Here is a 24,612-nt window from a genome sequence, read left to right as displayed (position 1 = left end):
ATAGACCGGTTTTGCTCTGCGCCAGCTCCCCACCCCCATGTTTTCCACATTCAGGGTCCTTGGGTAGATGTGTACATTATTATTATTATTAATTTATTTTTTAAGGCTTACTTATTTATTAGAGAGCACGTGGGGGGGACAGAAGAGGGGCCAAAGGAGAGGGAGAGGATCTCAAGTGGACTCCGCCTTGAGCACTGAGCCTGGCCTGGGGCTCCATCCACCAACCCTGAGATCATCACCCTCATGAGTCGGGTGCTCAACCGACCGAGCCACCCAGATGCCCTTAGATGTGTAATTAGTAAGAAAGTGCAAGTTATTTTGGAGTCTTGTTTTTTTAGTCCTTGAACCTGATTGCCTAAAAGGTCAACATTGAGACACTCGCTCCTGCCATCATTTCCCGTGTCACTTCTCTCTTGTTTGTTTTAAACCCTCATGGCCTCCAAGCAGGTGTCGTGTGTTTTCTCCGACACCATATGTTTGGTTATTTTCTGACACCAACGGGGGGGTCCAACAGTTCTCTTCCACTCTGACACTACCCAGAGTTCGTGAGGGTTTCCCAGGTCAAGGCTCAGCCCCTCAAGACGGCCCGGCGTCGGATGCCTGCCGCCAGTGGAGTGCCCAGGCTACCCACGCTTCTACCCAGCTGATTACACATGTGAGGACTTCCACGGTCTTGCTCAGGTTCCGTAATTTGCTAGAACGACTCCTAGAACACAGGGAACGCTTTGTTTTCGCCTGTTGATTTATTAGAAAGGCTACAACTCAGAAGCAACCAAATGGAGGAAGGACGGGCGTACAGTCTCCACGCCCTCTCTGGGCAGCCAGCCTGCTGTCCCCACCCCAGCAGCTCCCTGAGCTGAGTCTCCTTGCTCAAGAGCTTTTATAATCCAACCTGAAGCTCCCCCTTCCCCTCCTGGAGCTGGAGAGGTGAGACTGTGTGTTCTCACCCTTTAATGATGCCTTTGGTCCTTCTGGTGACCGGCCTGGTCCTGAAGCTACCCAGAGGGTCCCACTTTGAGTCACCTCATTAGCATAAACTCAGGTGTGGGTGAAAGGCACTTGTTAGGAATAACAAGAAACATTCCTATTGCTCAGGAAATTCCAAGGGTTTCAGGAGCTCTGTGCTAGGAATCAGACACAAAGACCAAATATACTTCTTATACCGTGGATGTGGACTTGTGTGTACTTTATTCTTGAGCGTTCGCTTCCCGAAACCAAGTTAATGCTGGAGTTTTCGGTGTGGTGCCCTGGAAACCGGAATTTTCCAAGAAATATCTTTCTTTTTCCAAGAAATATCTTAAGGGTGGTTCACCAGTTCAATTCAATAAACACTGAGTGTCATAAAGACCCGACTGTCAGCCCCTCTCTCGGGCACCCGCTCCAAGTGGGTCTTGGATGCTCTCCAGCCCCGCTTGTCGTCCTTGAGGACATCACCCTGCCATTATCTCCCCTCTCCACTGTATTCTCAGCTCTTCCTTCTGGCTTTTCCATTCCCGCTGACAAACATGCTGTAATGTTTCTTGAGATTCCACGTCTTCCAGCTATCACACCATTTGTTTCCCTCGATCACAAAACTCTGAAAAAGTTGCCTACACTTGTCGTGTTGGACTTCTATCTCCTCCCTCAACTACAAGGTCATTCCCCATGTGACCTCCATGTTGTCCAATCTGTGAGTTTTGAACCCTTCTGTTCCTTTAGTTATCAGTAACATTTGACAGTATGACCAATTCCTTCCCAAAACCTGTTCTTAAGATTTGGCTTTCTGGCCTCCATACCTTCCTGTTTTCCCCCAGCCCGCCGGCTGCTCCATGTCTGGCCTCCTCTGCATGCACCTTTTCCTCCACCTCTGAATGTTGGAACGTCCAGGGCCTGCTCTTGGGCCTTTACTTTTCTCTTCTGTAGGCATTAGATGCATGAACCCATGTGGGCTTTAAATACCCCTGATGTGCTGATGCACCCAGAATTAGGTCTCTAGCAGGACTTCTCCCCTGACCTCCCAGCAGTTCAGCCACATTCAACTCTTCGGTGTCTCTTTGGGTGTCCAAGAGGCGCTCGAACTTCAGTGTGTGTCAAACCAGACTTCAGATGGCCCCAGTCCCTCTCCTCTTTCCCGTCTCAGCCTGTGGCAGCACCATTCCTTGGCTGCTCATGCCACACCCTTTCTTTTCTCTCCTGCTTCACATTCAGCCCACCATCAGGTCATGTTGGCTCTCCTTTTATACACCCAGTCTTACCACCTCCATTGCCACCATCCGGTGTTGCTTAGATTATTGGAGGAGCCTTCTAACTGGTCTCCTTCGTTCACTTCTGCTGTTGTCTCCTCCTCCCACACCTCACCCCCCCCCTCAGCCATCTTTTCCCCACAAATGTGGGGAAAAGCCACTGGCTAAAGTGTTTTCCTTGAGGATGCCCATCATACTGCTTTTCTTTGCTGCTCAGAAACCTGTAGTGGCTCACGTGTGTCCTGCAGAGCTCCACTTGATGTGGGCACTGGCCAACCGGCACATATATTACCTCTCACCCCCTTGTTCCAGTCACACTGGTCTCCCTGCTGCTCCTCTGGCATGAAAGACACTCTGCACTACTCTTCTCCCATCTAGGGGCTGATCTATTCTCTCACTTCAGTTAGGAAATATCTTAATTGTCTGTGCAAACACTACCTAAAATAGCAGTCCCTACCCCAATTATGCACAATCCCCTTAGACCATTTTACCTTTCTTTGCTAATCATGATCTGATGTGTTTTTCTGGGTGTTCATTCATTGATGTCTTTCTTGTTTGTCCCCTGGACTGGAGTGCCATCTCCATGAGAGCAGGGGCTTTGTTCATTTCGCATATCCACATGGCCACAGCAATTGGAATAATGCCTGGCAAAGGGCAGCCGCTCCATAAATATTGGTTGGGTGAATGGATGAATGAGTGAATTTGGGGGGGCCTACCATTTATGTGTAGAAACTGTGCGTAAAAGATACACATGGCCTTTGCCTTCAAGAATTTTCCAGGCTAGTTGGAGGGAGTAGGGAATGGCTGCGTAAAAGGGTCATTGTAATATAATACCATACGTGCAATGGCAGAGAATAAGTCGCAAGTACAGAAAAATTGGTGTGTCCCGGGATTCCGAAGGTGCCAGCTATGCTGAGTCTTGAAGAAGGAATTAGCAAGAGGTGGCTGCTGTGGTATAGTGACCAGCTGTGGAGAAGATGAAGCCAAAGGCCACTTTGGTCTAGGACACAGTGAACCAGGCAGTCTTAGGAACGGGAAAAGGTTTTTGAGTTGAGATGATAACTACACGTGGAACCTCTTCTCTTTTTCTGAATAAAACATTCAGATACCAGTCTGCTTGAATATTTGGGAGGATTAAAGGATTACGCAGGTTACTCTAAAGTGACAGGAGGAGGCTTTGAGATGAGGGTAGTACTTAACAAAAAATGACAAGCTTATATGCATGGAAAGATTGTCATCTTGCATTTTCAGTCACCAACTGGGAAAATTTTTCAGATTTGTTAAATACGCCTAAATATGTATATATATACACATATGCACACATAAATACGGTGTTTTAACGAATGAGTGGTGAATGACTGAATGTTGGAATGACTTATAAGTGGAAACAGATGTTAATTCATTATGTTTTATGACAGAACTAGTTGCTGTCCGTGATGAATCAGGTTATTCAGGAAGAGGAACATGTAATACTATCAAAATCAAAGTACGGATTTTGAGCCATCATTGACTTTTACAAAGGATGCACACTCCTTTGGATATGAAGCCCTTCCCTTAGGATAGTGTTTTGTGTCTGGATGCATGAGTGTTCAGCTTGAGGTTGGAAAATTATATCCTCAATTACATCAGGAACACCCTAAGCCTTAGAGGTGGCTTAGCCTGATTAAAAAATGATTAGCAATAGAGGAATAAATTAGAGTGTATGCCTCTTCTATTAATCTTTTTCCTTCAGCCCACTGCAACAGCAAAAATTAGAAAGCACGTGGAGGGAGGGAGGATTTGGCTGGTGTGTACCATGGCTCTGTCTGCCTTTGGGAGACGCATACAGGTGTACGCTTCAGGTTGCCTGCTGAAGACCTTAGATGGCCGTTAGAGGAGTCCATCTCCACTTTCATCTTCTATATTTTTATGAAGTATATATCTCTAAGGGCTCTTGGATGTTTCTTGAGGTATTGCCAGGTTTTAAACCATTGCTTTAATTGCTTTCAGAAGACATATTCTCATACTCCTGCACCCTACCTCACATTCTGTCCTACAGTGTTGTCACCGCTTCTGTCTGTATTTATAATTACCTTGGCATTATTAAGAATAGAGGCTTTACATCATTTGCCCATGGGAATAACATTATGCACAAAAACCAGGAAAGATGTTGAGAATGGCAGGATCTCATCGGTGGTCACAGAAATGTATTAAAAGTGTTCCTGAAGTATAAAGATGTTAAGACATAAATTATAAAATGAGCACGTGAGGCTATTTAAGATTACGTGATACGGGTGAGTCATTGCCATCTGGTTACTCATTACCTGGAACATGGATAAGGAAGGAGGAAGTGTGGAAATGTGTACAGGTGTTTGTTGGGCATTGTTCCTAAAGCCAATAGAAAATGGCATATAATGCTTTGCATGTTTGCTTCCTTTTCATAATGTGACATAATTTTCACTATTGCAGTATTGTATCTGATTGTGAATGCCATTGCTTGTCTTGTGGGCACAGTTAAGGTGGCTCAGTGAATCTTAAAACTAGAAAATCCTTGTCACCTTTTTTTTTTTTCTATATATATTCAGGGACTTTCACTTTCTTCAGTGTTTGCATATATCTGGCATTGATCTTGAATAGGACTTTTACAATTAAAATCAATCCTACGTGGTCAGGCTCCCTGCATGGAGCCTGCTTCTCCCTCTGCCTGTATCTCCGCCTCCCTCTCTTTCTCTCTGTATCTGTCATGAATAAGTAAATTTTAAAAAAATCAATCCTATGTGAAAATTTTGGCTGTGGAAATAGAGAAGTGGAGTTTGCATAAAATTGTAGCTGGTGATCACTTGGTTGTGAGCGATCTTTCACTGGGCCGCTTCCTCCCTGCTTCGCTGTTTCTTTCATTTCTCCTTCTTTCCATTCGCGCTGGCCTTTTGTTTTGTTCCCTTCACTCCTTACCTCTCCACATCCTCACATGCTTCTCATCTTTCAAGGTGTATGAGAGGTATACCTGCATTTTGAAGCTTCTCCCCAAAAGGCCACTTCATGGCCCTGACACATATTTTTCCATAGCGTGCATTATGCCACGGTTATATGGCATGTTATTGCGGCTGTCTTATAGATTTCATGGGTTGTTTCCTATTTATGGATTGGATTTATGCCAGAGGAATCATCTTTTGAGCAGAGACTATACGTAATACTTATTTTGTTACCTTAAGATTGGGGGTCTTAGAATCCATCCGGTTCGTTTGCTTATATATGGTTAACTTCAGGTAATACCACAGTAATGTGCTGTGTACATTACAAAACATACACAGGTATAGGGGGGAAAAAGATGAATAAAGACATAAAATAGAAGTTCTCATATTTTATATCCATCTCAAGAAACGCCCTGGGCCCATAGCTCACTTTGGAGACCTCGTGGTTAGGTACCATGTTAGGTACTCAGGAAATGCTTATTTTTGGCCTTCAGCAATTCTGCGCTGGTTGCTAACAAAATTTCTGGCTGTCTAAATGAAAATGGGGGTTATGGACTGAGTAAGGTCAGTTATGCTTGGGTAACGAACCTTTACATCCCAAGATGTACCACATGAATGTTTGTGTCTCTCTGATGGTCCAGTGTGATGAGGATCAGAGGGTGTCCTCAGAGGCTCTCCTTCAAGAGGTGACACATATCCAGGTTGCTTCTATCTTGTAGTTGCAGTCGCTGCACACGTACGTGGCTTTTAGGTTTGCTGTGGTGGTTGAAGAGAGATCACAGTCAGGCCTTGGGCTCTGGTCGGGGAGCACACATGGACTCACCCGAACTGCGAGGGTAGCTGGGAGAGGAGTTCTTCCTACGTGCCTGGGAGGGCAGTGGGTGCTGGGATTTAGGAAATCCACTGCAGGCCTCCTGTTTGCTGGGGTCATCGGTTCTGTGCAAAGCAAGCTTCTGCATGAATTTAAACATGAGCTCAGTAATATAATTTAGAAAGAAAACAGGTCCTCTCAAAGTACTTTCAAATATTTTTTCCTCATCATGACTGAAATCACAGTGCATTTTCACATTTCCACTTTAATCTTATTTGAATGCATTTTATTGTTTTAAAGATTTTTTTCTCTTTTTAAAATTTTTTGACTTTTTGTTTATTTTTAAAGTACTCTCTACACTCAGTGTGGGGTGGATGCATTTTAAACATAAAAGTAAAACTGTTCAGGGCGCCTGGGTGGCTCAGTTGGTTAGTGTCTGCCTTTAGGTCAGGTCATGATCTTGGGGTCCTGGGATGGAGCCCTGCATGGCACTCCCTGCTCAGCAGAGAGCCTGCTTCTCCCTCCACTGCTACCCCATGCCTCTGCTTGTGTTCTTCCTCTCTCAAATAAATAAAATCTTAAAAAAAAAAAAAAAGTAAAACTGTTCACTCATTTTTCATGTTTCTGTTATTCCTTTTTTTCCACTTGCTATTCAGCATAGAGGCTAGTTGCTTACTGATTTATTATGAACAAAGATTTTTATTTGTGTCACATTTCCTTGTTTTTGTTTACAAGAGTAGTTAATATGTGATTATTTGAAGATGTGTTTAAATGAAATGCTTTGATAGTTTATGGGAACATATCTGTCTTTGGTGCAACTCCCCTATTATTTTCTTGGAACCAATATGTTTACTGGGGGTTTTAGAAAATTTGATGCTGACCTTGTCTATATTAATTTACATATTCATCTATTGGGAATTGTGGCAAAATAGTCATAACCAGCTTTGAAATTTAAGCCAGTGCAATGTTGATATTTTTTGGATTCAACTCTTCCCAGATGGGTGGTGAATAAATAAAACTGAATTTCCCCCACACTGGAGAGTTTAAGCTGTGCTTAAGGACAACTTGAGTTAATTTCTTTTTCCAAATATGGATGTGAAGGATTCAAAGATGGAAGGTGAAGAAATATTAAAATTTTAGAAATGATTACAGAGGAATTTTAATATTATTTCTGACCAACAGATTTTTTTAAAAAGATTTTATTTATTTATTCATAGAGACAGAGAGAGAGAGAGAGAGAGAGAGAGAGAGACAGAGACACAGGCAGAGGGAGAAGCAGGCTCCATGCAGGGAGCCCGACGTGGGACTCGATCCCGGTCCCCAGGATCACGCCCCGGGCTGCAGGCAGCGCTAAACTGCTGCGCCACCGGGGCTGCCCCGACCAACAGATTTTAATTTTAAGGCAATAATCTTAATTTTCATGGTGGAAAAACCAAAACCCACGTCTTCACCCCCAATATCATGTCACTCTATTTTCATCTTACACAATGTAGATAATGTTATTTCTGAATTTTACTTCCAGATTTATACCAGTTATTCTTTTGTTAATTTTGCTCATAATCAAGTACTTGTAAAAATATTTGAAGTATATCCTTTATATGCTTTTCTTGTATCCCCTTAATCTGGAAAAATACTCCTTTTTTTGCCAGTAGTTTTATTGAATATAAAAAGCAAGCTCCAGTTCATATATCTCTATGCATTTGTTAAAAAGCGAATTATCTCATGGGTATATATCTTGTCTTACTTACAATATAGTATCTTCTTTTGGGAATAAATTAAATTTTTTATGGTCTTTAAACGGTACAAGAGTGCCAAATTAAATATTTGGCTATTAATGGTTGTAGAGCAGTGTACCCAAAGGTATGGTTAAAAATCATTGTCAACCAGCTCTTTGAAGGCATTAAAGAGAGCCCTAAAGTAGCGTGGATAATTAGAATAGGATTCTAACTGGTAAGCCAGATGTGCACTTGGATGTTGGGAGCTTTGTACTTACTGTTTTTGGAATGTCCTGGCCCCTTAATTTCTGTGTGTCTGTACCAGTCATCTACCTACCTACCTACCTACCCTACCTACCTGCCTGCCTGCCTATCTTTATATGCCTCTGTCTGTCGTCTCTGTATGTCCTTCTTCCTCACCTCCTTCAGGCCCTTTGCTTGGATGTCACCTTCTGATTGTATCCTTTCTGATCCCCTCTCCCCCTTTCTGCCCTGGCCTAGCACACCCTCTTGTGTGCTTTATTTCTCTTCTCACCACCTTCTGGCAAACTGAACTTTGCTTATTTTCTTTATTGCCTGCCTTCCTCATCCACATTGCTCTGTGGAATATTCCTGATGACCAGAACAGCGGCTGGCCCATGGCAGGCAGGCTGTAATATCATTTAACATAGATTCAATAAGCCTTAATCACATGTTAAAAAAAAAAATCTCTCATGTTCCAGGAATTCATATCAAAAGATGAAGCCAAATTGTAAAGACTTTGCCTTCGGTGGATATTCAGTGGAATTTCAAATGGTATAATTTTAAAATATGGGAAACAATCCCTTTAAATATTCACAACAGAGAATGGAAGATAATAAAGTTATTCAAGTATGAGATTTGAGTGTATCTTGAGAATATTACAGCTAAAGATTCAGAGATTAACTTGCACTATCAGTACCATTACTTGTGGTGTTTGGGTTGTGGATGTCAACAAAGCCTCAACGTCAGCTGGGCACTTGTAACAGAGACCCTTCTATCAACTTGGAGATATAATTGAGAGGTCTTATTTACATTAAAAAGAAGGCAAATATTTTCCAATTCTCTTTTTAGAGATGACTCGCAAGAAATACATCTTAACTGTTTTTTGAGTTATTGGTGGCCAATAGATGGCTTATTTACATTGGAGATCTCAGTGAATGGAACAGTACATTTTCATAAGCAAAAGTTTCCTTTTTAGCATCTCTGCAGAAGCCTATATGGCAAGAATCCTCTTGGAATTAGCAAGGAAGGAGAAGAATATTGGGTTTTTGCAGAACACTTGAGATTTGAAGTGGTTGGGTGAGAGAATAGGAGCTAAAGCATAAAATTAGGAATGCATAAATAATTTCAATAGATATAGAATCCATGTCAACAGTCGTGCATTCAGAATTCCTGTTTCCATAACATGTGGCAGGGCAAAGGGCCTCCAGACTTTCTGTGGACTAAGTGTTGCTAAAATTTATTTTCCTTGATACTGAGACTTATGAACAGAGTTTTAAGTGAATAAATGAAAAATGTCAGTTTTGAATGTCAGAGTTTTAAGTGAATAAATGAAAAATTTCCAAGAAATTGGCTTTCTTAGTTATACTTATAGGGGGGCTCATATATTTTGAAGCAGATTTATTTACCTGTCTATCTACCTAACTACTTACCTACCCTTCCATCAATATATCATCTTTCCCCACCAAACAAACAGACAAAACCCAAAGAAGAGCCGTTACCATTAGCATGGATTTTAGTCACATTAATTGCATTATTTGGCTTTCTATAGTTCAAAAATGTGTGAGGAATGTGAATGGGAGCTAGTTATTATATCCCCCCCCACATTGAAAATCAACGAGAGACAGCTTAATCATTTATAATCAATATTATAAAATGGCTAGCTTTTTAAAAATCAGAGAAAAGGAAACAGAAAGTAAATGAGGCCCAAACAGAAGTTAATACCATGCTGTCCTGTATGGTTATTGAACTTGGTTATTTTCGTTTCCTAGTAGTCAAAACAAAAAGGAAAATATGATCAATTACAAAATGATTTTTGCACATAAGATCAAAGCACGTGAGCTGCTCGAGAGAAGTGAAGTTCTCCTTACCAGTTAGAGCTACAAGAAATTTCTCTTATGGGACCTAGGAGGTGAAGCATGTCCTCTCTACCACACCTCTCAAAATTTCCCTGCAGGAAATAGTAGTGAATTTTATATAGCTGCTGCTTAAACTGCTTCGCCGTGTGGAAGCTAAGCCAAGATAGGCCACTCACAGGGTGTAATACCCACGGCGTAGGTGGGGGAGAGGCAGGACGTGAAGACACGTAAGGCTAAGGCAGTGCTTGTCATCCTGGGCTGCTCAGGAGAACCCCTGCAGAATCTGGCCAGGCCTGTGGAGTGTGGGGCCTTGAGGAACAAAGCACCAAGGTGATTCCAATGTGCATCCAAGGTCAAGAACCACCAGTGCAAGCAACTAGCTTACCGGTGGCTTGAGTTGACTCCGGGAATGTGAGGAACAGAGAGACTGCACTTTCTCCTCCCGGTGATTCTTCTGTGACAGTTTTCTATGTTCCCTTTGTTTTCTGTTCCCTCATAACTGGGCTTTGAGTTAAAGGCGTTCTGCAGACATTTAGAGGTTGTATTCTCTGCAAGAGCCCCAGAGGACACCCTCTGTGTTGTCGAGGAAAGACAGAGCCTTAATTTTAAACCCACTGAGTAATACGTTGGGCATCATTTTATGAAAATTGATGCAGCAAACTGAGACTTGTTTGAATAGACAGCCCCCTCCTCTTTGTAGAGATGTGGGCCGTAAGACAAAATAAACAGAACATTCTCTAGACTGGCACTAGTGTACGATGTGATTAGGCCACTACATGGGGCAGAGGGATAGCCCCGGCCTTCGGGCCTGGGCAGTGATAACAGCCACGGGCATTTTCTCAGTCAGCAGGGTTTTCACGTACGCACACGTGGGGAGAACACTGACAAATGTGCATGTACCTGTATGTGTTTTCTGTTTTTTAGACCTTAGCACTAAGGTTAGGAACCATAAAATATTTTTAGGAATCGGGATTCCCTACTCGAATGGCCTTTCATACAGATTGCGGAGAGGCCCGCCTGGAGTCCGAGTTCACAGCTCTGAGACCTCCCGAGACGTACATCTCGCTTCCAAATGCTGTAGATTTTCTTCTCTGCCACTGCGCCCGCTGGTGGCATTCAGAGAGCTCCCGCGAGGGTCACTGGGCATCATTCTAGGACCATCACCGAATTGGTTGGATTCGGTAGCGTGCCAAGGTCTCAGCGGCGAGAGAGACGCAGAGGGAGGCGCCGAGGGCCACTGCCACAGGTTTTTTAGGCTGCGTTTTTACCCATTTGAGTTATGAAGATTTAACGTGTGAGTTTTTCTGAATATTTATTGGTTTACTCATCTGACCAAAATGTTGAGTGCCTCTCCTCTGCAAGTCCCAGTGACTTTCTTGGTGTGGACAATCTGTCCCAAAAAACGTAAATTTTGGCACATTAACTCTGTGCCTTCCTCTAGGGCGGAGATTTTTTTTTTTTTTTTTTTTTGTTCACGGGGCAGAAGGGGTCTGTGATGAGTGTGAGTCTTAAAAGGGCCATGGTGGCGAGAGAGGCTTGGCCTTGAGAGTCTGGAGAGCAGAGACAGCCTCGTTTTCATTCCTACACCCTCTGCTGCTGGGCCAGCCCTGGCGGATTGTATGTACTCTGTAGCCAGGGGCTACCATACTCAGGAAGGAAATTGGGATAAATGTGATGATTTGCTCAAGGGGAACCTAGAAAAGTGCCTGCAAAACTCTTTTGGAGAAGAGAGGTCATATCAGGTTGGTCTCTAGGAAGGGTAGGAGCAGGATATTCTTAGCAGCGAGCCTGCAAATGACTAATTGCTTCTGCCTCTGAGTTTGAGAACTAGCAAGGATCTGGAGTGTTACTAGTGCAAACAGAATCACGCTTTGCCTTTTTTTCTAAAGCAGATTTTGGATGATCACTTGCCTGTGTCTCCAAATAGAACCTAGACAGTCCAGCACTAGAGAGAACTGCCGAATACTAAAACGAACCTAAATGAAGAATTTCAGCTAGCAAGAGTAAAGTAGAGACCCATCTCTCTTTTCCTTTCTTCCTCGAGTATTTTAGATCTATGGAGCCCTTTCTTGTGGAGATAGGAATGTGCACTGACATAGGCATGCTTGGGTTTCAGGACTTGATTCTTAGTTTCTCAAAGTTGGGTCTCTAAGGACAGTGTCTTTATCAGATAACTCCCCCCCCCCCCCGCCCCCGGCCGTTGCAGACGTCTGGTAATAAATACTAACTGCCTGCTTGCAGGTCCCAGTGTTTCTTTCTCTCAAATAATATGCGATCTGAGCACGTGACAGTCAGTGCAGCTACTTTCTTGTGGCCACCTTGCAGACATGTGACGTGGCTTAAATCCTTGAAGGCAGATGTTTGAGGGCTCTGTCTTTGAGTTAACTTTGGAGCTGTGCTTTTGTGGGGTGGAATGAGAGAGGAGCTGTAGCAGACCCCCTTCAGAGTGTTAGGGTCCTTTCTCTGGGTCAGCTCTGCAAGTTGAATCTTCTTGCACCAGAAGCATTGCTGTTGCATCATTTCCTGTGAAAGCGCTGGGCCGTGCTTTGCCAGAGTGGTGGCGAGCCAGGGAAGCTTGTCAGGAGGGAGGGACCCATTCACATTTTAGAAGGAGGAGGGGTACAGGGAAGCCAGCCTGAAGGCCGAGTGGCATATGTTATTTTTGGTTTACCCATTCTTATGTGGCCACTTTGAAGTCATCTAAAAAAGGCAAACATTTTAACATTAAAAGAAAAAAAAAACAACATGTGAAAAACAGTAACTACTGTGCGGAACAGACCTCCTGGCATCTTGAGCCCTCCTTACCTTATCATGGAGTCCTTTCCCTTGGGTGGGGACCAGAACTGGGGTAAGGGAGGGAGTGGGAATGAGAACCATCTGGAAGACACACCCAACAGGGAGTAGTCATCCTTTGTTTACAACCCTGGGTCTTCTCAGAGAGGGCTGTCAGTCATCCCAAGCCCAGAGCCTGCCCTTTAGGGGACCGGGGTGGGAAGTAAGGAGAGAAGATCAGCCAGGAGGGGTTCTATCTCTATGATAGATTTGCCATCCTCTGATTTCCCCCTTCAATTACTGGGGGATTTTTGGTTTTGTTTTTTAAGATTTCTTTATTTTAGGGAGGGAAAGAGAGAGAGAAAGAGAGAACAAGTGGGAAGGGGCCTAGGAAGAGAATCTCAAGCAGACTCCCTGCTGAGTGTGGAGCCCAATGCAGGGCTCCATCCCAGGACCCTGATATCCTGACCTGAGCTGAAACCAGGAGTTAGACGCTTAACCAACAGAGCCACGCAGCCACCCCAGTCACTGAGTTTTTTAAAAAAATCAAGACAAGGATTTGGCTGTGTAATAATGGACTCATTTGTGTTCCTTATGGAAATCCAGAGGAAAGGTTTCTGCATTTTGTCTATGTCCTGAATTTGCAAACTTCATTTGAATAGATTTTAAACCCCATATTAAAACCCTGGGGAAGGGCAGCCCGGGTGGCTCAGCGGTTTAGTGCCCGCCTTGGGCCCAGGGCATGATCCTGGAGACCCGGGATCGAGTCCTACGTTGGGCTCCCTGCATGGAGCCTGCCTCTCCCTCTGCATGTGTCTCTACCTCTCTCTCTCTCTGTCTCTCATGAATAAATAAATAAAATCTTAAAAAAAAAAAAAATCAACCCTGGGGGTGTGGGAGGGAAGGGAGCCTATGGGCCACTAGGATCACTTTAGTTCGGTCCAGACTCCTAGGAACTCCTCAGACACATGCCTAACACTTCTCTCTGTTGCCTGAACAATTTAAGTGTGTGATACTTAAAATTGAGGGTACTCGAGACCCCTGGGTGGCTCAGCGGTTGAGCATCTGCCTTCGATTCAGGGAGTGATCCTGGGATCCTGGATCGAGTCCTGCATCAGGCTCCTTGCAGGGAGCCTGCTTCTCCTTCCGCCTGTGTCTCTGCCTCTCTTTTTGTGTTTCTCATGAATAAATAAATAAAATCTTTAAAAAAAAATTTGAGGGTACTCCATAGAACCGTAGTTCTGGAAGACAGGAATCATAGAGCCTTGCTTTGAGCTCTAACAAATTTTACTTTACAGAAGCGAGCTTTGATACGCTTTGTTACAGAAACACATAAAAGCAAGACGTCAAATCTGGCTGCACTGAGGCTAGGATTAGGGATGGAGAAAGAGTCATTGGTATAAAAATGACATTATATTTTGATGGCTTTTGAAAATGTCTTGCCTGGATATAGAAGACCACTTTAAGAGTTACTGAAGCTCAGGCCAGAAATGAGGAGCTTGCCTAAGGCAATAGAAAATTGATAATGAGGAGGAGAGGAAGGGAGGTGGAGTTGAAAGGTATTGGGAACCTGGATTAAAGAGTCAAGGAAAACTTTAATTAAAAACAAAATTTGTCCTTGTACCAGTTGGCCTCATGCTTCAGGGAAAGGTTTTGTTGTTGTTGCTTTCAAGTAAGCCACATAGACCAAATGACTTGTCCTCACATGACTAGATTATTATCTAGTTAGATAGTACATGATTTCTCTACATGCTTAGTGAATAAATGAATATTGAATTCTCTTACAATTATTTCCAAAATGCTTCCTCTCTTGTGGTATGATGTGTATTTAGCTAGTAACCGGGAGTCTTATTATGATAATTTGTTTTTACCTATTCACTTCCCTTTCCCCATAATAATGTGTGCAAACCCAGATGTTTCATTGCGTATCCACAGTGGCATGTATATATGTGCATGTGTCTGTTATCAGGCATCTTGCTAATATTTGTTGATTTCATTGAATTTTGCATCCACTCTATGAAATGGGGGCAGATCTCGCTTTCCAAAATGTAAATTGATTTGTGGCCTTGTCCTATAGCATGAACATGCAAACTCGGCCACAGCCAGCCTTTCCGGCCTTTATTGAGGGTCTGCTTCGTCCCAGACACCATACCCGGTGCTTTTATTTATTTATTTGTTTGTTTGTTTATTTATTTATTTTTAAGATTTATTTTTATTTATTTATGATAGAGAGAGAGAGAGAGGCAGAGACACAGGCAGAGGGAGAAGCAGGCTCCATGTAGGGAGCCCGACGTGGGACTCGATCCCGGGACCCCAGGATTGTGCCCTGGGTCAAAGACAGGCACGAAACCGCTGAGCCACCCAGGGATCCCCCTACCCGGTGCTTTATAAGCATCCCCCCCAACAGCTCCATACTGGAAGCACAGACCAGAGCTGGAAGAGGTTGGGAACCATCCACGACTGCCCCCTCCCTCTCCTCTGAGCATTAAAAAACAAACAACAAACCAAAGCAGTGTGTACTTGGGGTTCCCATTCCGATGCCATCTCCATCCAGTGCCTTCTGTGAGAACCGCAGCCAGATTTCTCTGCCCTTCTTCAGTCCCTGGTGCCCAGCGGGCCCCCCAGCACAGCGTCCTCTACTGTCGACATGCATCCCTATGTCTCTCGCTTCTGCGGGAGGAAGGCTGGGCGCAGCTTCATGCATCCCGGGTGCACAGCGGGCACTGGGGGACGTCGGATCTAAACGAACAGGTTTACATTTGAGTGCTGTAAACCTGCAGGGTTCACGTCACCGAACAGACTGGACTTTTTGGAACGTTGATGCGAGAGATCAGAGAATCTGTGCCAAGTTAGACAAAGACACACTGAGTGACATAGAAAGTGGCGCATCTTTAGGCTCATAAATCAGTGAGGAACCTCTATCTGGAAAATCGGTTACCATCCTGAGAATTGGAAGTCATTCTCGTTACTTTAATGAATAAAACATGAAGGTCTAAGGGTAATTAGGAAGGCTTTTGGAGTAATTTCTCTTCGGATAAGTTTTTCCAGGATTTGGTTGCCTGTAAAACAGTCATAACAACGGACTATGAAATTAGTTGAAATAATCTATTTTTCCAAAAAGCTTAGAAACAGTTGTGTTGAGAATTTGTTTAGATTGTGTTTACCTTGGGCAGGAAAGGCTATTTTTTTATAGATTATAACTGCGTAATTATTTTTATGAGCCTTGGGTGATTGTTAGTATTCTTTTGTTAAAAGGTATACTAAAAATACTCAAGGGGCTTACTGAATTTGAATGAAGAGCCCAATTGTCTCTTTGTTCTTTCCTCTAAATCAGGTGTGTTTTGTTAATTTCTGGACAGGGGAAGTGACATAATTTCCTCTTTGCTGTCTGTGTCCTCCCAGTTTCTGGCCTTGCATATGTCCTGGAGTTCAGATTTTGCAGCTTTCCATGACATCCCTTTCTCCATAAAAGTCATTTTTTTCCTTTTCTGAGTGTCTTTAGGAGATTGCTGATGTGCTCATTACCTTCTCCCACCTCCATTTTGGGGGACTTCAGTGTCTTTCCTTTTAGATGTTAAGCTTCTGAGGACAGATTTTCTTAAGCATTGTCACCCATGCAGTGAGTACGATGCCTCTTATCTCATGGCTATCTGTGAACTTCCGGGGAACCCTGACCTTGTGGATGTTCTCTATCCTCCACACACACTTCCATTTTACTCATTAGGGGATCGGTTCACTCTTGAATAGTAGGAGCCATTCATTCTTCATTAATTTGTGAGATAAGGTCCTGCAGCAGCAAACACCGACGAAGTGGAATCAGCCTCCTTGCTTCTGGATGCTTGCCAAACCCAAAGCAGGATGCTACCCCACTGGAGGGCTTTCCCCCGTGGCATCTCATGCTCCGGGTACCATTTTCAGAAGGAAGTCGTGAGCTGCACAAGGGATTTGTGCTAAATTCCAAAGAGCAGCTTCCAGGCCCTGAAAGCAGATGTTTCCTCCTTGCTGCTTTCATATCTTAAGTCCAGTCCTTTTCCTTCCTGGCATAATGTAGTCTCTCTAAACCTCTTGTCTCTTCCTAATGCATATCTCCAGTACCTGGCCTTGGCAGTCCACCTTTGGAAAAGTTATCACCCCTTGGGCTCAGCCACCTTTGTTATCAGTCTCCAGAAGTGACTCTGGGCTGACTGGCCCTGGCCGGGATACCCATGGGGATCTGCATTGTGATTTTGATAATGGTGAGGTGCAGAGGGTCAGAAAAATGTGGGTATACCCTAAAGCTTCTTCATCACAAGAGGACCATAAATAAAATTTCTAGAATCTTGAAAGAAGATAACCTCTTAAGTGCTCATTATTATTTGTTTTGAATTATATTCCATAATTAGCTTGCGAACTTTTGAAAATAGCTTTGTTTGTGAATTCTAAGAAAAGTTCTTGTCCAGCTACACAGGTTTCTGCTTTTCCTTAAAACATTGTAACACAAGTGAATCATTCTATATAATCAAGATATTCAAATAATGTGATTTTTGTCAACTTAGTGATTACATTTCATTGTTAAAGATTAAAAATTATTTTTGAATGACCCATTAGGAAATAATGAAAGACTGGGTAGATGTTGTGACTGACCCAGGAAATCTATGGAGATTCACAAAAATACTGTGTAGGAGTCTATTCTTCAAAAGCCAATGTAATTATAAAGGAAGAAGAAACTTTTTGTGCCTATTTGTCATACCCTATTTTAAAGCTTGACTTCTGAGCTTTATTTGATACTTTACTTTTGTCACTTCAGAACAGATGTCATCTTAAAATGATTCGTCCCTGATGAGATTATTTCTGTTTTGTAACTAATAGGAACAAGCCCTTTCCAATTGTGTGGCCAAAAGAAAGCAGTGTGGCTACTCATGTTTAGAATGTACAAATGTCTATGAATTTAGAAAATTAAGCCTTGATAAAATATTCTTAAAATGATTGTAGCTCATTTTTGTTTTTCTTCTTAAAAAGATTTTATTTATTCATTCATGAGAGACACAGGGAGAGGCAGAGACACAGGCAGAGGGAGAAGCAGGCTCCATGAAGGGAGCCTGATGAGGGACTCGATCCCTGGACTGTGGGATCACACCCTGAGCCAAAGGCAGATGCTTAACTGCTGAGCCACCCAGGTGTCCCTGTAGCTCAATTTTTAAAGATAATTAAGTCTCACCTGCTCTCTGCCATATGCCGTGTCATCACGTGGCATCCTTCTTATATAGCAACCAAGGACCTCTTCGAGTTTAAGTGTATTTTAAAAAAGTATAATGTAGTTTTTTTTAACCAATCATTTTGGCTTGGTATATCTTTTCTCATCTTATTTTCTTTCAGCCTACCTATATCTTCATATTTTTAAAAAAGATTTTATTTATTTATTCATGAGAGACACAGAGAGAGAAGCAGAGACACAGGCAGAGGGAGAAACAGGCTCCCCCCTGAGCAGGGAGCCCGATGTGGGACGCAATCCTAGGACTCCAGGATCATGACCTGAACTAAAAGCAGGTGCTCAACCTCTGAGCCACCCAGGTGCCTTATGTCTTCATATTTTAAGTGTGGTTCGTAGAGGCAACATGTAGTTGGATTTTGCTTTTATATCCATTCTGACATCCTCTGCCTTTTAATTCAAGTATTTTTGTCCATTAATACTTAATGTAGTATCAATATGGTTGAATTCAGGTCTACCATTTAACAGTTTATTTTCTGTTTGTACCCTCTGTGTTTATCCTTCTTTTCCAGCCCCCCCCTTTTTTATTATTTACTTATTTTTTTAGAATTCCATTTTGGTTTTTTTAGTTATTTTGTAGGTCTTGTGTTATTATTTTAATCATTGTTCCAGGTATTATAATATATTTTACAGGACTGTTACTGAGTTAATAATATACAACTTTATTATGAAACAGAAGAACGTTGCAGCCATGTAGGTCCATTTACCACCCAACTCCCCCTCAACCCTGTGCTTTGTTTTTCATATTCTTTCCTTTTTTTGCTTCATAGTGTACATTTTGCCCATTGATATTTATTTTGAGGAATGGCTTATTTTTGTTCTCTGACTCCTGTTGCTCTGAGGCTTCGATTGTGAGAAATGCTTTCCGATAATGTGGCTCTGAGGGGATAACTATAGTGTGGAGATGTGTTAATTTACCATGTTTATGCTGGCATAGGACGATAATGCCATAAAACTTTCCAGGATAAAAAGTTAGAGTTCCCTGAAATAAAACTACAAAGGCTTACTTTTCCTGAAGTCTTCCCTTCAGAGGTGAACGTCTGGTGATAGAGCATGATACTCATGTAACAAGCATAATACTAACGTGGCAAAGTGATATTTTTCAAGTAGGTGAACATTTTCTGACTTAAGAATATGTGGTGATGATTGATGTACAGATACAGGCGATGGTGTTTTATAAGTAGAGCCAACATTGTGCCTTTCCTCAAAAATAAGCAGACAAATGAACAAACCTCATGGTTTCCATGTAGAGTGCACCACGCATGGTTCCCTTCCCTTTTTTCCTTGTCCTTCTTGTGGACTGTCTCAGCCCCTGATCAGATTCAAATGAGGTTAGAAATTGGTGGAACACATGGGGATGAGGAATCTTTAAAAAAACGTGGTTTTTTTTGTGTTACATAATTTCAGAAAAACCCAGTTTTTAGAGCTGAGCCAGAGCTAGGAAGTAAAGGAATAAAGAGTTGAGATTTGTAGATCTCAGTTGCAGATGAGAATTTCGAGACTGGCTGTCTTAAGAGGGGATTAAAGTCAGAAGCAGAATTTCCCTAGTGTGATTCTAAAGTTATTCTAGAATTCAGGGTTGAATGAAAGGGAATACCGTTTTGAGAGGTTCCTAAGAAAATGACATGAAAGAAATCAGTAGAAACAGTTACTTAAATTCAAGAAAAGTTTCCTGAGACAAATTTTGTTCTGTTAAACTTTGGCCCACGGAGATGACAAACTAACAAAATGGATTAGACTGCTTCGGGGAAAGATCTCAAGCAACTCTTATGGGAGATCCAGAGAGAGTGAAAAATAGAAGTCTGCTGGGAAGCACATAAGCTTTAGGTGGTGGCGGTGATGTATGTGCTGCGACGTCTTTCCTGCTTTGCATTGTAGACGAAATGAACTTAGAAAGGAAAACTATAGGGTAGAGAGCCTGAAGTTTTGGAGAAAGAAGCCCGGCCCTCACCTTTGATGACTTTGAAAGCAGAACCGCTGTGGAGATGAACATTTTTGAACAGAAAGGAGATGGGGGAGGAACATAAATTCTGGCTAGATAATTTTGAACATGCAACCCAACATTCCGCCCTGACAGAAAATGACAGATAAGCCCCAAACCAAACTCCTAAAACCAAAAAGCAATAAATAATGGCCATTTGGGGATGTGCAGGGAGCTTACCTGGTGTTGGGGGGAGTTTGCACCCAACGAACGGAACAGCCATGTGGCTGACCTGGGAATGAAGGGGAGACTTGCTTTCAAGTGTCAGGCCATCTCTATTCTTAGCGCTCAAGTAGAGGACAGAAGTGGATGGAACCGCGCCCTTGATGTGGTTGCCTAAAACCCGTGCTTGCCCCTGTGCTGTCGTCATCGCGTTAGAATAAGCCACTCATTTCTGTGTGCGGTAAATAACAATGCTGACATGCTCACAAAATAATGTGAAGCATATGGATCACAAGTGTTTTTAAGTAAGAATTTTTCTAAAGATTTATTTAGGGTCCTTAATTATAGAGTGGTTTGGAAGGCTGGCATGCATGTGGTTTCAGTTTATAGTTATAAATGTTGGCCTTGGTGATGGGTACGTGCTGATGTTGCCAGAGACAGAAAGAACAAGACCGGGAGCAGGGCTTGTGTCCTCCATGGCCTGCCCTTTAGTCATTTTTTTAAAAAATGAGTCATGATCTGCGTTTACACGAAGTAAGTATATGATCACAGTTCTACTGTGCGGGGGATGGGTGTGCCCGTAGTCCAAGCTAATTTTTCCAGTGCTTCAGTAAATTTTCATGGCACTTTGAAATCAGTGGCTGTCTAGAGTCACGAAAGGATAACTCTCCCTTTTGGCCTTTATATTAAAATTTACTCCATTAGATGAGTCGAGCCCAGACTGGGGGGGCGGGGCGGGGACAGTAGTTAAGTATTTCTGTCTGGACAGACAAGAAAAAACTAAGCGTTCAGCTTAAGTGCTTTGATGTGAAATAAACCCGTGGCAGGGTCATTTGGTGATCTCCTAAAGCCTGGTCTGTGTGTGTGTGTGTGTGTGTGTGTTACGTCCACTCAACACACACAATCATATGTCCTTATTCATGTTAGAAGTAATTTTGCATCATTTGGGATCTGCTGATGGTGTAATATATAAACCTAACTGGCAGTCTCCGGAGCATAGGAAAGGTGTAGGTTAACGACCCACGAAGGTGGTGAATACGTATTCGGAAAAGTTCATTTGTATCCGCCATAATGTATTTTCCTGCATTTCTTGCTACTGATGATAACCCTAGTGGCCTCTCCACACTGTTGTCTGGAGGTGAGAGGAACGGGAGAGGGCGTGAGGCTAATTAGAAACCTAAGCGCTGCTTTTCTTTCCTGCACGCAGGTCGTAAGTGATGAATTTCCCGATTACCATTCTATGGGCCTCACTCCGGTAGTGGCTTTGTCAGTGCTTGGAGACAATTCACTCATTCATCCGTCCACCGTCCTAAGTACCGACGGTGTCTTAGGTTTGTGACTGCAGGATGGCACAAGGATTAATTAGACAGAAAGGCTGTGCCCTAGAGGAGCTTACATTCTGGTGAGGGATCAGAAGATGGGTGCATTCCTAATTGTAACACACAAAAATTGCACACGTTCATTTAGGGCTTTATAACATGTAAAGAGCTTTTATATACTTTTATTTAGCCTTCTTAGCTAAAGTCTGTGGCTCCATTCTTCAGTCTGTACACAAAGAAACTGCCCTTCGGCCAGGGCGAGTGACTTGCTCAAGGTCAGGTGGGTGGTGGGTTGTGGATCTGGGGCCCAGACAATCCTACGCAGGTGCCTTGGCTCCTGGTCACTGTGTCTTGCTTTCCCTGGTGCACGCGGGGGCGAGCTTGTTTTCACCTGGGGGCATCAGAGAGCAGGAGAGCGTAGTCTTGGGGGTGAGCAAGGTGCTGGTTAGATAGGGAGTGGCTGAGAGGGATTTGAAGGCAGAACAAGAGCTGTGTACTGGCCATGGAAATAGGCTAGAGCCACCTGCTACACAAAAATATCCCCTATGCTAGATATTTCCATTATTTTTTCTCTCTTTTTTCTTATTCATACACTGGTTCAATACATGCATTTAGAATATACTTCTTACGGGCAAGGCATTGGATTTGTTGAAATCATGGTTACGGAATAAGGCTCATCGTGGTGGCCGTCCGAGGGTCCCCCACAGGAGTCCACCTAGAAGATAAGATCACAAGTAGTCCTCAGGGGATGCGACAAGAGGGGCCGAATGTGGTGACAGTATTTCTGGGTCCAGGTTACGACTTTCCCGGGAAGGGCATCACGGACGGACAGGTCACGTCCCGTCTCAGGCTGAGTTGGATCATTCTCTAGGGAGGCTAACCCTTACTTCATACGAGTGTCTTAAGGAGCGAGTCTAATGATGACTATGAGGTCACCTTGTCCTGGCACATTGGAGGTGCCCCGTGGATTGTCCGTGTCAGTGGCACCACGTGCTTTCTCAGGAGAGACCAGTCACGGGCCGAAAGGCTCTAGGTGGTCCGGTTGGCCGCGGTTGGCCGCGTTTCAGCTCCGTAGCCCGCCCCGGCCTCCGGGCTGGCCTGTGCACCTGTGCGGCCCCGTCCGAGGTGCGGCGGCAGGAAGTGTCGGCTCTGGCTCCGCCGTGTTACCCCGGCGCCGTGACCTTGGCGTGCTGGCCTCTCGTGCTGCAGTTTCGTCACCTGGAAATGGGACTAATAAGAATTTATTCTTTAAAAAATTATTTTTTGAAAGATATTTTATGTATTTGAGAGAGAGAGAGAAGGTGAGAAGAGATGGTGAGCAGACAGGGAAGGGCGGGGGGGAGCAGGACACCCCCCCCCCCCCGGAGCAGGGAGCCCGACGTGAGCTCGACCCCAGGCCCCGGGGATCATGACCTGAGCTGAAGGGAGACGCTCAGCCACTGAGCCACCCCGGCGCCCCTAATAATTTATTCGTGGAGGTTCTGTTAAAGCGAGATGTGGGATGCTTAGTGCCTGAGGCCCCGAGCCTCGCTAGTGTGCGTGGAGGCCGGCTCTTCCGGCGCCGCCCCAGGCCCGCTCTTGCCCGCAGGTGTCCTGGCTCCTTGCCCGCCGGGCGCTGTCTGTCTGTCCGTCTGGCCCCCCGCTGCTCTGCCCGCGCCCTCCCGAGCCGGGCCTGACGCCTCTCCACCGTCACATCCCCGGCGTGTTGTCTGCGCAAGGCCCTCTGGGCCAGGACCCGTGGCAGGTGCCTCCCAGAGGGACTTCCCGGGCTCAACACGGTGCCGGGCCGAGCGGCCAGAGCGAGCTGCAGGCGGCCAGAGGGCGGGGCGAGGCCCGGGGCCCGGGGGCAGCAGCGCCAGGACGTGCTCCCTCCCCCCCCGCCCCCCGGCCCAGGCCCGGGCCCACGCTCCGCCTGGTGTCCGGGGAGGCAGCAGCTCTGTATTTAGCTGAAGCAGATGCTGATAGCAGCTATTTGGTATTTGATAGCATTTTTATAATGTTTGACAATTTTTCTCATTGTTTGGAACACCAGCATGTCTGTTCTGCAAACCTCTACGTCACCCACTTTTGGACATACGGTGTCACGTTTTCCCCTTGGTTCTCTGAATTGCCCAGATTCTAATAAAATGAACCTTAGGTATCACACGTGCGTGCAATAAAGCGTGTCTTCAGAGCACAGTAGGTCGGTACCTTTCTAGAGAATGCCAGGAAACGGCGACATGGGCTGTAAGGTTGGATGGGCTTGTGCACTTCCTTTAAGAATTTGAAGGAAAGAAAAGCTGATGTCTCAGCTTCCTATCCCAAGCATATCAGTGTCCTCTAAAGAGCCTCTAGTTACGTCTGATAAACGTGGTGACGAGCTGAATTTTAAGGACTTCTCTCCATTATCCCCTGCAGCTTTGCCCTGTCAGATGAAGCATACAGATCCCTAAGAGATCAAGATAAAGACCAGTGTATTCTCATTACTGGAGAAAGCGGAGCAGGAAAAACAGGTAAGGCCAGCATTGGACCACCTTCCTTCCTCCCCTGGGGAAGGTAGATGGTGCACAGGTGATGGCAGAGGGGAGAGGGCAGGTGGGGAGCTGCACAGGCCACCATGATGCCTCCTTTGCAGGAGGCTGATTAGGACCAGAGATGTCCCCTGGGAAAGACTTCCATCTGTCGCATGAAGATACAGGTCCCTATCCAAGGGCTTTGTCTATATGGGAGTCTGTTCTGGATTCCGGATCTACCCTCATGCAGTCTGAGTGCTTCAAGGTCCTTTATCTTTCCTCCCGAGACACCAGACCTCAGAAGCCCTACCACTTCTCTGATGAATGGCAGTTTGGGCTTTGGGAGGCTACAGGCACATCTTACCTCTGCTAAGGAGTGAGGAGGGTATATACCAGAAAAATGCATAATTTCACTCTAGAGTAAAGTCTTCGAAGCCCAAGGAATTGAGATTTTTCCATATATTTTTAGACAGGCTAGCAACCTCCCCATGAAACAATGAATGAAAAGATCATTGAAATGAATGAAATGATCGAAATGAATGAAAAGATCGTGCTTTTTTTTTTTTTCTTGTGCGTTTAATAAAAACGGTTGGTATGATTGATGCTCTTAAGTGAAAAGGTGATCTTACACATGATGCCCAGCTACCTGGAAAAAAAAATTCAGAAGAGCTGTGCTCTCTGCATCCAAACTTGGGTGGGTTAAACCTGAGTTTCTCTGATGGAACTGATGAGTCCCTGAAGGACGAGGATGGTGAGGGGGATGGTATTTTCACAGCTGTAAAATGTTCTTGTTTTATACACAAGACTCTGATGATTCTACTAGTTTGCCAAAATAGGATT

At 44.1% G+C, this 24,612-nt stretch overlaps 1 protein-coding gene across 5 annotated transcripts in view; it reads left to right on the top strand.

The window, feature by feature from the left end:
- MYO1B (myosin IB) overlaps window positions 1-24,612 on the top strand; it is a 175,616-nt gene that overhangs the window by 59,040 nt on the left and 91,964 nt on the right. For all 5 annotated transcript variants that reach the window (XM_072813242.1, XM_072813241.1, XM_072813244.1 and 2 more), the window contains one exon: window positions 23,678-23,772. In XM_072813242.1, coding sequence (XP_072669343.1) covers window positions 23,678-23,772 — 95 coding nt within the window. The remainder of the gene's footprint in view (window positions 1-23,677; window positions 23,773-24,612) is intronic.

This window comes from Canis lupus, chromosome 36 (assembly GCF_048164855.1).
Source record: "Canis lupus baileyi chromosome 36, mCanLup2.hap1, whole genome shotgun sequence".
NCBI classification, from domain to species: Eukaryota; Metazoa; Chordata; class Mammalia; order Carnivora; family Canidae; genus Canis; species Canis lupus.
This window is presented reverse-complemented; position numbering and strand designations above follow the sequence as displayed.